We start from the raw sequence: 15,838 nt of genomic DNA, 5'->3' as shown, positions 1-15,838 counted from the left end.
TCCGAAGCAGCATAACACAACATGCCCGGCACGGTTAGAACATCTGTTCTCCGTGTTTGGACGATTCCTGGACAATTCGGCGTAAAGCAGACTTTGAATACTAAATTGTATTTAAATTAGTGGTCATCAGGTTCACGGCCTTGCTGGGAATGAACCTGGTTACGTCGCTAGTGCAGGGCGGGCAAGTTCTCATTCCGAGATCTCCCCATCGCAACACACGTTACGGCCCCCTCACGAGTGTTCCCGGCCAGAATGGGATTTGCCGAATGGGGGCAGGAAATCCCCCCCAATGATTCTCTCTGTGAAAACTGCTCTTAATTTATTAAAATTGTGAATCCATTATAATTTATGCATCTCAAATGAATACAATACAAGCACAGAATAACAACAAGGAATATTAAAGTAATCTAAAAGGATGAAAGAAAATAATCAAAAATGGTTAGCTTATCCAAAATCAGATTGAAATTGTGTAGTGTTCCTGTAAATCAAGTGACTCAATATTGATAATTTTTGTGCAATGGAGCAGCTTAATGTGATCACAGAGGAAAGTTAGATATGGGTCTAACGGTGTAATTTCTCGGTTGGTAACTTTTTCTAATTTGGTTGCTTGCTGGGGGGTAAAGTGCAACACAATGGAGAGGCGTGGTGCTCTCCTATAGGGCAGGTTAGACATTCAGAAGGTTTGACACATCACATTGTTTATGCGCACCATTTAACATTTAGCTGCAGGGCCAGCCATACTTGAGTATTTGCATGAATTAAATATGGAAGAAAACATACGGCACGGTGGCACAGTACCATTGCTGCCCCACAGTGCCACGGACCCGGGTTCAATTCCAGCCTTGGGTGACCCTCTGTGTGGAGCTCGCACGTTCTCCCCGTGTCTGCGCCGGTTTCCTCCGGGTGCTCAGGTTTCCTCCCACAGTCGAAAGATGTGCAAGTTAGGTGGGTTGACCATTAGTGTCCAAAAGCATAGGGGGTTTACTGGGATGGGGTGGGGTTTTGGGTCAAGATAGGGTTGGTGCAGACTCTGTGCGCCAAATGGCCTCCTTCTGCACTGTAAGGATTTTGTGATTCTATGTGATAGAAGAAAAAAAATTATAGTGCATATATAGGTACATATTTACAAATTATGTGGAAAATACACTCACTGGGTGGTATTTATTGGAGGCTATGGGGCCTTATCTGCCAAATGGAGAGTTGACGAGATTCCTGTGTTGCCTCTTTTAAGGGGGACCCATCACATCACATGGCATTCAGGCACTTGGCAGGCATTCTCTGTGATCAAGGACTCAGGGGTAGAAGGTTTGCCTGCTGAGAGCTGCCAGGCAATCAGAGGCCAACAACTCTATTGAATGCGATGTCATTGGGGATGCAGTGGTTGCTACTGATATGAACCCACCTGAGGCCTAGTATCTTCACCAGATCCCAGGCTGCAGGTGAGTGATGATCGGAGTGTGGGTCTCAGGCTGGTGGGACGGTCTTGAAGGAGTCGGCGTCAAGGTGTTGGCTCTCAATGCCCTTTCCAATTCCGGGTCCCTCAGTCAGGCACTGAGAACCTGTGATTGAGTCACCAACCCCGGTAAGCCAGTGAGCAACAGTGGAAGAGTTTGCTTGTCGTGCTCCTTGCAGGGTGAGCCACCTACCCACCTCTCTGCGAACACATGACGGCCTCACTTGGTAATGGGTCAGGAAAGCCGCCCAAGGGCCTTCCCACCATGAATTTAATCAGCTGGAGGCGGAGGGCAGTGGTGTCCCCACCTACCAGCTTCTTGTCTGATTAATTGTCCTCAAACCTCACAAACCTGCCTTCGATGAGATTATTAGATTCTGCCCAATGCATGACTTCCTTCTTAGTGTGATTTGGCTTTGGATTTTTTTTTTAGTGGCTATCAATTGACTGGACTATGTCTACCAACAGACCAGCTAAGCAAGTGGTAAAGAGCAACCACATTCATATCTGATTACTTTTCATTTCTAGAAATTATTGAGTTAAGCCTCACCGATACATTAAAAAAGACATTGAAATGCTTTGAGAATCATTAATTAACATAAGGAGATGTGTGTTAAGCTCTGGATGCCACATGGTCTATCGTCTCTTGGAGCTGAAAGTAAGCCTGGACCGTCGTAAGTGAAATGTTTGGTTCGTCTCAGTTCTAAATGTCCGCGGTGCAAGACTTCCCTCATTTCAGCTCTATTTGGCAGGAGGTTTTCAGCTCATTCAGGAGCAGTTATGATTGGTACAGGAGGAGAAAATATCAACCTGGCCAGTTAAAAGCCATCTTTTCAAAGAGACACGTCACATTGTTGCGAAAGCAATGGAATGCTAACCTACAAATAACATGATCTCCCGAGAGTTCTCAATGGCTGGGATAAGTGTAAAAAGTGGTAGAAAAGTTTGGTGAACTTAAAAGTTAGAAAGAAATGTGCAAATATGTCGTATTAGCCACTTCATGTTAACAAAACTGCTTTAAAAACTTAAACCTGCAACAAACGACTGGACTGATTTTTCTATATTTCCCACTGTAATCAAATGATGTTTCTAAGTATCAAGTGATATTACTTCTGCAGGTTCTTCAGTATATGGAAGAAATTAAGGTGTACGAGATGCAGAATTTTGACTTCAAGAAGAAAATCTCAGAGGCTGACAGTAAGCTGAAACAGCAGCAGAACCTCTATGAGGCAGTGCGGTGTGATAGAAACCTTTACAGCAAGAACTTGATTGAAGCTCAGGTATAGACACCACTTCTCAAAATCCAACGTTTTAATATATTTTTGTTCAATGAAAGTTATTCTCGGGATGTGGGTGACCCTGGCAGGATCCATGCATTGCCCACCCAAGTTGTCATGTGAAAGTGAGCGTTTGTCCTTCTCCTCGAAGCATATTGTGATCTTTGTAGTGATGGCTCCCATAATGGTGTTCGGTAGAGAATTCCAAGATTCCGATCCGGCAACGATGAAGGAATGGCAATATGCTTGTGACCTAGGAGAGAACTTGGAGGTGATGATGTGCCTTTTAGTGGTCACAGAGGAGTCTGGTAAGAGAGTTCAACAAAAAGTTTTATTATCAAAGTACACCATGGACAAGCACAATTCAAGTCCCAGATGGCACTGCACAGCACAACATGGCTCCTATCTGGGCTGGCTTTGTCGTCCCAAGTCCAATATCCTGTTGATGGGTGCTCAGGGAGTGCTGCTTGAAGAACGCTTAACAAGTTCCTCAAGTGCATCCTCTTGAAGTGGAGCCACAGTGCTCTGGAGGTGAACAGGGTCTGTATTGGCCAGCAGCAAGGGAGCTAGTCAGCAGGCAACTATGTTGTGGGTGATAGGATGTTGATACCACTGGCCCTGATGATAATGGTCGACTTGGCACTGATTACAGAGTGATGATTAGGCCATTCTTGTTGGATTTGGACATTATCTGGCACTTGCACAAATGTTACCAAATTTGAAGTATAACCATTGTGTTAAAGAAAAACCCTTCAATTTGGTGTCTCTGATGCCCAGTTACACCATATGGCAGAAGAGATATGCTCAACACTTTGGTGAGATTTTGCATACCTAGGGAGAGCCACAGTCACAGGTCATGTATAATCAGAACTGGGGTTACTAATTTCTGACCCTGTTCCCTGCAGATATAGCTTCCCTGTGGGGGGAACAGAATTGCAAAACCACCTCTAAACTGTCATTGCTTTAATCATTTCTGCATCACTTTTTGACAGTTTAACCTTGTCCCTCTCTTCCCCACCTCACGGGCTGTTTGGTTAGGGGTCGAAGAACTATCCCAGTGACAGTGAAGTGTTGTCAGCTCCAACTTTCTCCTCGGCTACAAATATTCGGGGCTATTAAATGTCAGTTAGCGAAAAACACGATTATAGTTTATTGACAAAGTATAATTGTTATGCAAAGAATGGCCGTGATTAATTTTACAGAGGCAATAGAGCCTCTTAATTGGAGAACGTTCAGAGTTCTGACTGAGTATTATCAAACAATTCAATTTTCTTGTGCTGCTTTCAATGTTAGATTAATGACTCACTCTGTGTTCCCCAAGTAAGAAGCTTGAGGTGCACATGAGTAACTTACTTACTGACCCCTTTCACCCGATCAACTTTCTAAACTTCAGTAACTGTGGCAAGGTCCTGTTTTTACCCATTTTATTTTCTTTGAAGTGGAATAGCAGACAGTAGCTTACATTCATACCTACAATTTGATGATTCAGAACTCATCGCTCACTCCTCTCAGGCATGCCAGCCACCCATTTGCAGTGCAAAATGAAATGAAAAAGTAATGAAAGTCGCCACAGACCCTTTTGAGGGACAGGGCTGAGTGATGGCGATTTAACCCTAATGTTACCACATCTCAGGCGAATGGCAAGGTTGAGAAGGAGGGGCTTCATGGATAACCTCAGATGGTATGGGAATTGAACCCACACTGTTGGCGTCCCTCCACATCATGGACTAGCCGTCCTCGACTAAACTAGATGTTGCTGGAAACATCTAGTTTAGTCGAGGGATCAAATGAGGAATCTTACCAGTCAGCATGGCTCAGATCCACACGGGACAACTAATCTAATAACTATTATAACAGATATATTTCCACATCATTTGTTGGGGATGTTTAGTGAGGCGCTGGGGAAGGGCAAGTTGCCAGAGTCATTGATACAGGCGTCAAATCATGGTAGTTCTGAAGAAGGGGAAGGATCCGTTGAAGCGTGGGTCAGATAGGCCCATTTCGTTGTTGAATACGGACGTGAAAGTGCTGGCTAAATTGTTGGCGGGGAGGATGGAGGGATGCGTGAAAGGGGTGGCCGAGGAGGATCAAACGGGTTTTTGTAAAGGGCTGGCAGCTCTCTTGTAACATCAGGAGGCTTTTAAATGTGATTATGATGCCGCAAGGGGGGTGAGTGCCTGAGGTTATTGTTTCTGTGGAGAGAAGGCCTTTGATCGGGTGGAGTGGAGGTACTTATTTGAAATTTTGGGTAGGTTTGGGTTTGGCCGAAGTTCATGGCATGGGTGTGTCTGTTGTATGCAACCCAGGTGGCAAGTGCAAGACAAACAAGATGAGCTCACAGAGTTTTGGACTGCATAGGGGAAAGAGACAGGGGTGTCCGCTGTCACCGTTGTTCGCACTGGCGATAGAGCCCTTGGCAATGGCCCTCAGGAGGTCTGTGGAGTGACAGGGGATTGTGAGGTGGAGCAGTGTTGTTGTATGCGGACGACCTAATGTGGTTTGTGTCGGACTCACTGCAGAATATGGGAAGGATCATGGGAATATAGGAGAGGTTTGGGGCCTTCTCTGGGTATAAGTTAAATGTCGGAAAGAGTGAGGTGTTTCCGGTGAACGCGGTGGTACAGGAGGCCAAATTGGAGGTGTTGCCATTCAAGCAAGCTAGGGAAAAGTTTAGGTGTTTGGGAATTCAAATGACAAGGGAATGGGCTACGATGCACAGGTGGAATTTGACGGCATTGATGGAGAAGATTAGAGGGGATTGTAAAAGATGGGGGACTGGATTCTTCGATTCTGAGACTATGTCCCCAGCCGGCGTGGGAATGGTGGCGTTTTACACCAGACAAAATGGCATAAAACGGTCACCGATCCTCCGTTTGGCTGGGGGCCAGCATGCCGTCAGTGTAGAGCACCCGGTTTTAGCGGCCGATATGGCTCGGAGAATAGCCAGGTCCATTGCCGCGCATGCGCACGGCAGCGGCCTGTAGCAGCTGTGCCGTGCTACACGGTGGAGGCCGCTCGGGGACCCGGCCGCGAAATAGTGCCCCCCCTTTGGCCAGATTGTGTGCCCTGGACAACCCCTCCACAGTTCCCCCAGCCACTGATAAAGCTCTCCCCCTGCCCGCGGATTGGTCCTCCCCCAACTGTGGCGGTGCTGGATTAAGTCGGCAGCCGCCACGCCGATTTCCCGATGGATGAGACCACACACGACCGACGCTGTCGGGAACTCGGCCGGTCGGGGGCGGAGCATCGGGGGGCGGGCCTCAGGCAATGTCCTGAGGCAGTCGATACTATGCGTGGGTACTCTCCGAGTATGACGTTTTGGAGGGGGCGGAGCATCGTGAAAGCGGCGCCGCCCCGATTCGGTCGGGAACTTTGATTCACCGGCCAATCGCCGAACGCGATTTTGGGTCGGCGACCGGAGAATCCAGCCCGGGATACCTGATACTGGCAAGGAGGTTGCCGGTGGTAAAAATGAATGTGCTGCCAAGGTTCCTGTCTGCTTTCCGACCCTCTCGTTCTTTTTCCCTGAGGCATTCTTCTGGAACTTGGAGACAGTGATTTCGGAGTTCATATGGGCAAGGAAGGCACAGAGGGTAAAGAGGGTTCTGTTGCAGAGGCAGAGGCAGAAAGGGCGGTTGGCTTAACCAAACTTGCTGCACTATTATTGAGCAGTGAATGTGGAGATGAGGCGATAGTGGAGGGGGGCAGAGTGGTTCAGGATGGAGGAGGAGTCCTGTCAGGGATCCAGTCTGAGGGCCATAGTGATAGCTCTTCTGCCATTAGCTTCGGGGAAGTGTACAGGGAGCCCAGTGGTACAGTCGACGGTCAGGGTGTGGAATTTGCTGAGGAGACATTTTAAGTTGGAGGGGATGTCGGTGTTGATGCACTGTGTGAGAATCACAGGTTTAAGCCAGGGGAGATGGTTGGGATGTCTGGGAAGTGGAGGGAGTCGGGACTGGAAAGGGTGAGGGACTTGTACTCGGACGGGAAGCTTATAGGTCTCGGTGGGTTGCAGGAGATGTTTGAGTAACCGAGGGTGAGTGAATTTAGAAATATGAAGGTGAGGGACTTGGTGCGAAAAGGGTGGAGGGCGTTTCCCAAGTTGCCGTAATACACTTTATTGGAACAACAGCTGCTCCCGGATGAGTTGGAGGAGGGTAGGACTGGAGACATATTTGGGTGGTTGGGGGAGCAGGTGGTGAGGAGCAAGAACAAATGGGAGGAGGTGTTGGGGGGTGAAATAGGTTGGGGACTGTGGTGCGAGGCGATGCGGAGGGTGAACTCAACCTCCTCCTGCGCGAGGTGAGCTTGATCCAGTTTAGGATGGCGCATTGGGTACATATGACTCGGCCGAGGATGAGTGGGTTCTTTCAGGGGGTGGCGGACGAGTGTGAGAAGTGTGGATGAGGACCGGCGAATCATGCGCACATGTTTTGGGGTTATGAGAAGCTGGAAAGATATTGGGAAGCGGTGTTTGGGACGCTATCTAGGATTGTGGGGATGGAGGTCAGGCTGGACCCATTGGTGGAAATTTTTCTAGTATCGGAAGTGCTGGAGTTGTTTGAGGGGGCCGATATTGTGGCCATCACCTCTCTGGTTGCTCGGTGAAGGATGTTGCTAAATTGGAGGTCCGATACACCTAGCTGCGGGACCTGTACGAATTTTGCCAGTTGGAGAAGATTAAGTCTGAGTTGAGCGGGTCAGTGGAGGGTTTTGAGATGCGGTGGGATGTTTGAGGAAGTGCACTTCGTGGCAGGGAGGGTGGAGGGGGATGGGGAGGGCGTAAAAAGGGGACAAGTTGTACAAACTGTGGACTGTGATTTTGTGGAGTGTGTATTTTATAAGTTGCTGTTTTTTTTACACATGTTTGGAATAAAGTACATTTTAAGATATATTTCCAGATTGCTAGCACCTCAAATATGATACAACTTAAAACAACTCAGCTTAAATGTATAAATAAACTACATGGATCATGCTGTGATACCACATTTAAACGTTGAGCTCCTTGGGAAGAGCGTGAATTAGAGGTACTCCGTGGATAGTGAAATGGCCCTGGATGTTTAAATAGGTAGGATTGAGTGCCTGATGAGCTTTGAATTGAAACCGTGAGCTGGTCAAAGATTTGAGATTTAATAAATGCGAAGTGACTGTGAAGATTGAGTTTGCCAGTTTTGATCTGAATCCTGAGCACTAGTTTTTGTTGCTTGGAACATATTGGATTGTTTTCAGCCTTTGCTTTGTAATTGTAACCAGATAGTTTTAAGCAGTAGCAGCAGCTATGGTAATGCTTGAGAACGCAGAGTGCCGACCTACACCAGGTGGTTAATGGCATTCTGAGTGGGTTTGGCCTGGCGGATTGGCAAAGACTCCAACTGGCAAGGCTGACTGGACCTGTGAGAGGCCTGGTCATTACTGACTGGGCTGCGATGGAAAGCAAACAATCACGGGAAGCCTTCCTTCTCCAAGCTTCTGTAATACTAAATGACCCAGCTGCTGTCATAGTGATAGAGTTTTACAGCCCAGAAAGACGTCCTTCGGCCCATCGTGTTTGTGCAGGCCATCAAACACCTATCTATGCTAATTCCATTATCCAGCATTTGGTCCATAGCCTTGTACGCGATGGTGTTTTAAGTACTCATCTAAATGCTTCTTAAATGATGTGAAAGTTTCTGCCTCTGTCACCCTTTCAGGCAGCGAGTTTCAGATTCCCACCACCCTCTGGGTGAAAAAGCTTTTCCTCAAATCCCCTCTCAATCTCCTGCCCCTTACCTTAAATTAATTGACCCCCTCAATTAAGGGCAAAGTTTGCTTCCTATCTACCTTATCTCTATCCCTCAGGGTGGAGTCAGGATATATTATAAGGAAAGGTTAGACAGACTGGGCTTGTTGCCACTGGAATCTAGAAAAATAAGGGGTGACTTGATTGAAATATATAAGATCCTAAATGATCTTGACAAGGTGGACGTGTTGATCCCCAAATTTCTTTCTCTGTCAGTCTGGCCTCAATAAAAGTTGTGATGGATTCGCACGTAAAAAGAAGTTATTTATTTAGCTTGCAAGCTTGATTCATTTCATAGAAATATAAGAGACATCCAGTTTCCTATATCCCAGAAAGTGAATGAACAAAGAAACAAAGGGATCTCTGCAAATCAATTCAAATGGTATCAAGTTTCACATACTCGACGGACATAGGTCAGCCTATGTCCCTCCTGACCTGTTCGATCTATTCTGATTGGCTCCCTTCCAATCCCTTTCTCTGGCCCCTATCAATGCAGCATCACTCTCATAGACACACCTCTTCCTGCTTTTTCCATGCGGTCTCAAACCCCTTTGTCCCTAACTGCCAGAATCAAAGTGGCTTATTTCTACATTACATTAACTAGTATCTCTAAAGTAACTATTTTATATCACATTCGTCAGACGTGGAAAGGATGTTTCTTCTTGTGGGTGAGTCCAGAACAAGGGGACTCTTTAGCGAGGAGAGTGAGGCTGTAAAAGACAAGACTTCGGCAAAGGGAGTGGGGCTGTAAAGAGCGAGGCTTCAGTGAGGAGATTTGGGTATAAAGAGCGAGACTTCAGTGAAGAGATTTGGGTATAAAGAGCGGGATTTTGGCGAATAGCGTGGGGTATAAAGAGCGGGACTTCGGCGTGGAGTGTGCGGTATAAAGAGCGAGATTTCGGCGAGGAGAATGGGGTATAAAGAGCGAGGCTACAGTGAGGAGAGCAGCAACTCACCAAGGTTCCTTAGATAGCACCTTCCAAACCCACGACCATTACCATCGAGAAGAACAAGAGCAGCAGATACCTGGGTACCGCACCACCTGGAGGTTCCCTTCCAAGTCATTCACCACCCTGATTTAGAGATATATTGCTGCTCCTTCATTGTAACTGGGGCAACATCCTGCAACTCCCTCCCTAACAGCACAGTGTGTGCACCTACACCTCAAGGACTGCAGCAGTTCAAGAAGACAGCTCACCACCCCCTTCTGAAGGGCAACTAGGGATGGGCAATAAATGCTGGCCTAACCAGCGGCGTCCACATCCCGGAAATGAATAATAAAAAAAAGAGCAAAGCTTCAGTGAGGAAAGCATGGCTGTAAAGAGGGAGACTTCAGTGAGGAGAGTGGAATATAAAGAGTGAGACTTCAGTGAGGAGAGTGGAATATAAAGAGTGAGTCTTCAGCAATGAGAGCCCGCTGGGCCAAGGCTTTGTTCTGTCAATCCCGTGTGGTAACTGGTGTGCACTGGCCACCCCATGGTGAAAGAATTCACGCACAAGCGTCTTCCACCTCTTAATATGAAGGTCTGGACCTGGAACGTCAGGACCATGGACAACACCAACTGTGACAGACTGGAATGGTGGACTGCTATTGTTGCCCAGGAGCTTAGGCATTTCGACATCGCCACCCTAAGCAAGACCCAGCGGGCAGGGGAAGGCCAGCTCAAGGAACAAGTTGGGTACACCTTCTCCTGGGACGGTAGAGAGTTTTACAGCACAAAAAGAGGTCTCTCGGCCCACAGTGTCAGTGCCGCCCATCAAGCACCGAACTGCATCTAATTTTCCAACCCTCAGCCCGTAGTCTTGTATGCTAGAGACAGAAAAGGATCTCTGTCTCCACGTGGTTGACTTTGCCATTAATAGCAAACTAGTTGGCCACCTCAGAGACTCCTCTTGCGGGATAAACGATTGTCTCAAGACCCTTCGGCTCACCCTAGCCCAGAACCAGCATGGTACAGTCCTCAGAGCGTAAGCCCCAATACTGGAAACTACAGACATACCCAAAGACAAATCTTTACTGCAGTCTGGAATAATCATTGGCTCAAGTCCCAATGCGTGACAAGTTGACCCTCCTTGGCGACATCAACGCCAAAGCTGGAAAGGACACCGACCTCTGGAGAGGTGTGATTGGCCGAGGTGGGGAAGGGAAAGCCAACACCAACAGTACCTTGCTCCTGACTGAATTGCCAGAACACGGCCTTGTCATAACCAATACCTTGCCCTGTCAGAGAGACAAGAACGAGGGAGGGGCAATAAATGCTGGCCTAGCCAGCAACGTCCACATCCGTAAATGAATTTTAAAAAAAAAGGCCTCATGGCAACAGCCTCGCTCCAGCAGTGACACCTGCTCGACTACATCATCATCCAAGCAAGGGACCACAAGGCGATGCAGATCACCCACACCATGATCAGAACCGATGACAGTTGGACGGACCACTGTTTAATCCACTCTGCGATCAACATCAATGCAGCCCCAAAATGGTGACGGCAACAGAAACCATGGGTACGATCAGCTGTTCACACCGGTGGGATATTCCGGTCTGATGCTGGCGCACAGGTTTGACTGCACCCCTCGTCGCCGGGAAATCCCATGGACAACGGCGGGGTTGTTAAATACCGCTGGCGGGCTGCCCCCGCTGCCGAAAAACGCACGGCGGGTTGGTCGGTAAATCCCACCCCACACTGCAGGAAAATCAATGCTGAAGCACTCAAAGACCTTGATAAGAGAGCACTATTCAGCCAGCGCCCCAACTTGATGACACTCAGTGACCTAGAGATGCAGGGTGTTCACAGTGCCTGGTCTGCCCTCAAATCCTCCATAGTCAGTACCCACGAAGAGACACTGGTCACTCAGTCAGGAAACACAAAGACTGGTTCGATGAGAATGACCAGGAGATCTGCGAACTGATGAGCCGCAAACGTGAGGCTTTTCTGTGCCTGAAATAGCAATCCGACTCTAGAGTAAGAAAGCAGCTCCACAGATGGCTGAAGGATGATCCAGCAAAAACCTGTGACCCAAAGAACAGATGCCGGGTGGAGAAAGCGCAGGAGATCTAGCAGTTAGCCAAGAACGGGCAGCACGGTAGCATTGTGGATAGCACAATTGCTTCACAGCTCCAGGGTCCCAGGTTCGAATCCGGCTTAGGTCACTGTCTGTGCGGAGTCTGCACGTTCTCCCCGTGTGTGCATGGGTTTCCTCCGGGTGCTCCGGTTTCCTCCCACAGTCCAAAGATGTGCAGGTTAGGTGGATTGGCCATGATAAATTGCCCTTAGTGTCCAAAATTGCCCTTAGTGTTGGGTGGGGTTTCTGGGTTATGGGGATAGGGTGGAGGTGTTGACCTTGGGTGGGGTGCTCTTTCCAAGAGCCGGTGCAGACTCGATGGGCCGAATGGCCTCCTTCTGCACTGTAAATTCTATGACAACCATGACGCGTGAGGTTTCATTGGTGCAGTCAAGGCTACCTATGGCCGAAGCACCCAAAACCCCACCCCACTGCTGGCCAAGAACGGAGAGATGTTCACCAAGAACAGGGAGGCAGTCAGTGCCCACTATCACTTGTTCTGTAGTTTAAGTCCCCTCCAACATGGAGTTTACGGAGGGTGAGATGGAGCATTGCAGCAAGAAAGACCATGAAGAGCATTGGTGTAATGGCACAGCTTTGCTTGACCCCAGTCCAAACGTGAATTGGGTCTATGGTAGATCGGTTGGTCAGGATCATGGCTTGCATGTCATCATGGAGCAGGTAGAGGATGGTGACAAACCTTTGGGGGTCACCAAAGGACTATCACTTTGAAGACATCCTTAACAGAGACTCTGTCTTTAACACGAGTGTCCTCGACTCCATCCAACAGCATGCAGCACGGCACGGTGGCACAGTGGTTAGTACTGCTGCCTCACTGCACCAGGGACCCGGGTTCAATTCCGGCCTTGGGTGACGGTCTGTGTGGAGTTTGCACGTTCTCCCCGTGTCTGTGTAGGTTTCCTCCGGGTGCTCAGGTTTCCTCCCACACTCTAAAGATGTACAGGTTAGGTGGGTTGGCCATGCTAAATTGCCCCTTTGCATCAAAAAGGTTACATGGGGTTACTGGGTTACGGGGATAGGGTGGGGACGTGGGCTCAGGAAGGGTGCTCTTTCCAAGGGTCGGTACAGACCCGATGGGCCAAATGCTTTCCTTCTGCACTGTCAGGATTCCATGATTCTATAATTTTATGTTACCCACCCTCAGCACAACCCCAACCCAATACAAGGTAGAAAAAGTCATCCGATATCTAAAGAACAACAAGGCATCAGGAGCAGATGGAATCCCCGCCGCAACACTAAAACATGGCGTGAATACCTGACCTCAATTCCCTTATCTGGAAGGAGGAGGGACGCCGTAATTGTGGCCATCTTCAAGAAAGGTGACAAGTCCAACTGCAGTAACTACAGAGGAATTTCCCTGATGTCGGCTGCACAGAAGTTCATTGCTAAAGTCCTCCTTCTCCCTGTGGCTGAAGAGCTCCTCCCAAAGTCCCAATGCATAATCTTCGTCGCACGACAACTCAAGGGAAATTCAAGGAATAGCACCAACCCTTACACATGGTCTTCTTCGATCTCGCAAAGGCTGTCAATATGGTCAACCACAAGTAATACTGGAGCATCCTCCTCCATTTTGGTGACCCCCAAAGGTTTGTCACCATCCTCTACCTGCTCCATGATGACATGCAAGCCATGATCCTGACCAACCGATCTACCATAGACCCAATTCACGTTTGGACTGGGGTCAAGCAAAGCTGTGCCATTACACCAATGCTCTTCATGGTCTTTCTTGCTGCAATGCTCCATCTCACCCTCCGTAAACTCCTTGTTGGAGGGGACTTAAACTACAGAACAAACGCGTATCTGTCAAATCTCCGCCGCCTACAGGCCAGATCCAAGATCACCCTATCCTCTATCATTGAACTACTGTATGCAGATGATGCTTGCATCTGCGTACACTCTTGAGGCCAAGCTCCAAGCCGTCATCAACACCTTCACTGAGGCATACGAGAGCATAGGCCTTACCCTAAACATCTGTAAGACAAGGACCCTCTACCAAACTGCCCTGCCATACAGCACTGCCCCGCCAGTTATCAAAATTCGCAATGAGGCCTTGGAGAACGTGGACAACTTTCCATAACTTGGGAGCCTACTCTCAACGAGGGCAGACATCGATGACAAGGTTCAATGCTGCCTTCAATGTGCCAACTTAGCCTTCCATTGCCTGGGGAAGAGAGTGTTTGAAGACCAGGATCTCAGATCGAGTGTCATGCTCATCGTCTATAGAGCACTCCTAAATGGCTGAGAGACATGGACTATGCACCGTCAGTACCACAAAACCCTGGCAAATACCACTAGTGCTTCCTCTGCAAGATTGGCACACCAATACCAGTGTACTCACTCAGGCCAACATCCCCAGCATCAAAGCAGGGACTACACATGGATCAGTTCCGCTGGGCAGGCCAATTGCCCAGACTCCCAAAACAAACACTCTACTCAGATCTTTGACACAGCAAGTGAGCCGCAGGGGGGCAGAGGAAATGCTTCAAGGACACTCACAAAGCCTCCTTGAAAAGGTGTAACCTCCTCACCGACACTTGAGAATCCCTGGCCTAAGACCGCCCGAAGTGGAGGAAAAGCACCCAGGAAGGAGCTGAATACGTTTTATCAGCGAGAGCCAGCTGAAGCCAAACGTCTTCAGCGAAAGGAGCGCGTTGCCACCCAGGCACCCAACACACCTGCTCCTCCAACCAGCGTCTGCCCCACTTGTGACAGAGACTGCAGGTCATACATTGGGCTTCTCAGCTCCATTTTTAGTGTGGGAGCAAGTCACCCTCAGCACCAAGGGACTGCTTAAGAAGAAGAGAGGACACTGTCTCAAAATTAGGGATTGCCCTTTTAGGACAGATGTGAAGAAATGTTTCCTGTCAGAGGGTTGTGTGGCTTTGGAACTCTGCCTCTGAACGTGGTGGAGGCAGAATTATTGAATATTTTGAAGTCAGAGGTCGATAGATTCTTGTTTGACGAGAGAATCAAAGATTGTTGGGGGTAGATGCGAATGTAGGATTTGAAACACAAGCAGATTAGCCATGGTCTTTTCAAATGGTGGAGTAAGCTCTAGGGGACAAACTAGAGAAGTGCCACCAGGGGTGGCAAGATCTTCCAAAAACCCACTGGCAACATAAACAATCTGTAAAGTAAAGTAAAAGTAAAGTTTCCATGGTCCTGGATGACCATAGGTTGCTTTCCCCTTTGAGGGGGAGAGCTGACTGGTGGTGATTTAAACTGAGGATCACCTCACCTCAGGCAAGGAGCAAGGTTGAGAAGGTTGAATTGTGACCTAACAGCAGTGTCCTCTCCAAAGCCAACTTACCCAGCATTGAGGCAGTAATCACTCAAAAGACACCAAACTTCCAAAGCAACTGCTCTACTTAGAATTTGGTCACAGCAAGAGACTCTTTGGAGAACGGTAGGAGTGCAAAACATTCCTGCAGAGGGCAAACAAGTTCATTGACTCATGGAGACCCTGATTTGCGACTAACCAAAGCAAAGAAGGGTCATTTTCGAAGGCATCGAATGCATCAACAAATTTCATCGGGAATGTGCAGAGGCGAAGTTGAGGGGTTGGAGAGAGCACACCAACCTCCAAACAGCCCACCAGCCCAACCCTTCAAACACCACTTGCCCCACATGTGGTAGAGTCTGCAGATTGCAATTTGGAATTATCAGCCAGCTCAGAACCCATCAAACCGGAATGGAAGCAAGTCATCCTCAATCCCAAGGTGCCAGCTAAGAAGAAGTCTAGCAAGGCATTGAACAGAGGAACATAGTAGCCCTTTTTCTGACAGATGCTTGACTGCCTCTCCAAATCTATGTTAAAGTTAAAATCCTTCACTAATACACCTTTCCCTTTGTGTGAAACACTTGCATGATTTCTGCATTTATACAATCTCGCACTTCCAAGCTGCAACCAGGGGGGTCTGTACACAATACCTATTACCGCTTTCGATCCAGTAAGAAGTCTTACAACACCAGGTTAAAGTCCAACAGGTTTGTTTTGAATCACTACTTTCGGAGCACTGCTCCTTCCTCAGGTGAATGAATGCTCACCTGAGGAAGGAGCAGTGCTCCAAAAGCTCGTGATTCGAAACAAACCCGTTGGATTTTAACCTGGTGTTGTAAGACTTCTTACTGTGCTCACCCCACTCCAACGCCGGCAGCTCCACATCATAGCTTTAGATCCTTTACTGTTCCTCAGTTCCACCCATAACGATGCTTTCCCCTCATTATATCCTCTCTCACCAACGAAT

At 48.2% G+C, this 15,838-nt stretch overlaps 1 protein-coding gene across 1 annotated transcript in view; it reads left to right on the top strand.

The window, feature by feature from the left end:
* The window catches only part of cfap58 (cilia and flagella associated protein 58), a 282,899-nt gene that overhangs the window by 102,148 nt on the left and 164,913 nt on the right, over window positions 1–15,838 (top strand). The window contains exon 10 of the mRNA XM_072479551.1: window positions 2,572–2,733. Within this exon, the coding sequence (XP_072335652.1) occupies window positions 2,572–2,733 (162 nt within the window). The remainder of the gene's footprint in view (window positions 1–2,571; window positions 2,734–15,838) is intronic.

Source organism: Scyliorhinus torazame, chromosome 16, assembly GCF_047496885.1.
Source record: "Scyliorhinus torazame isolate Kashiwa2021f chromosome 16, sScyTor2.1, whole genome shotgun sequence".
Taxonomy (NCBI): Eukaryota; Metazoa; Chordata; class Chondrichthyes; order Carcharhiniformes; family Scyliorhinidae; genus Scyliorhinus; species Scyliorhinus torazame.
This window is presented reverse-complemented; position numbering and strand designations above follow the sequence as displayed.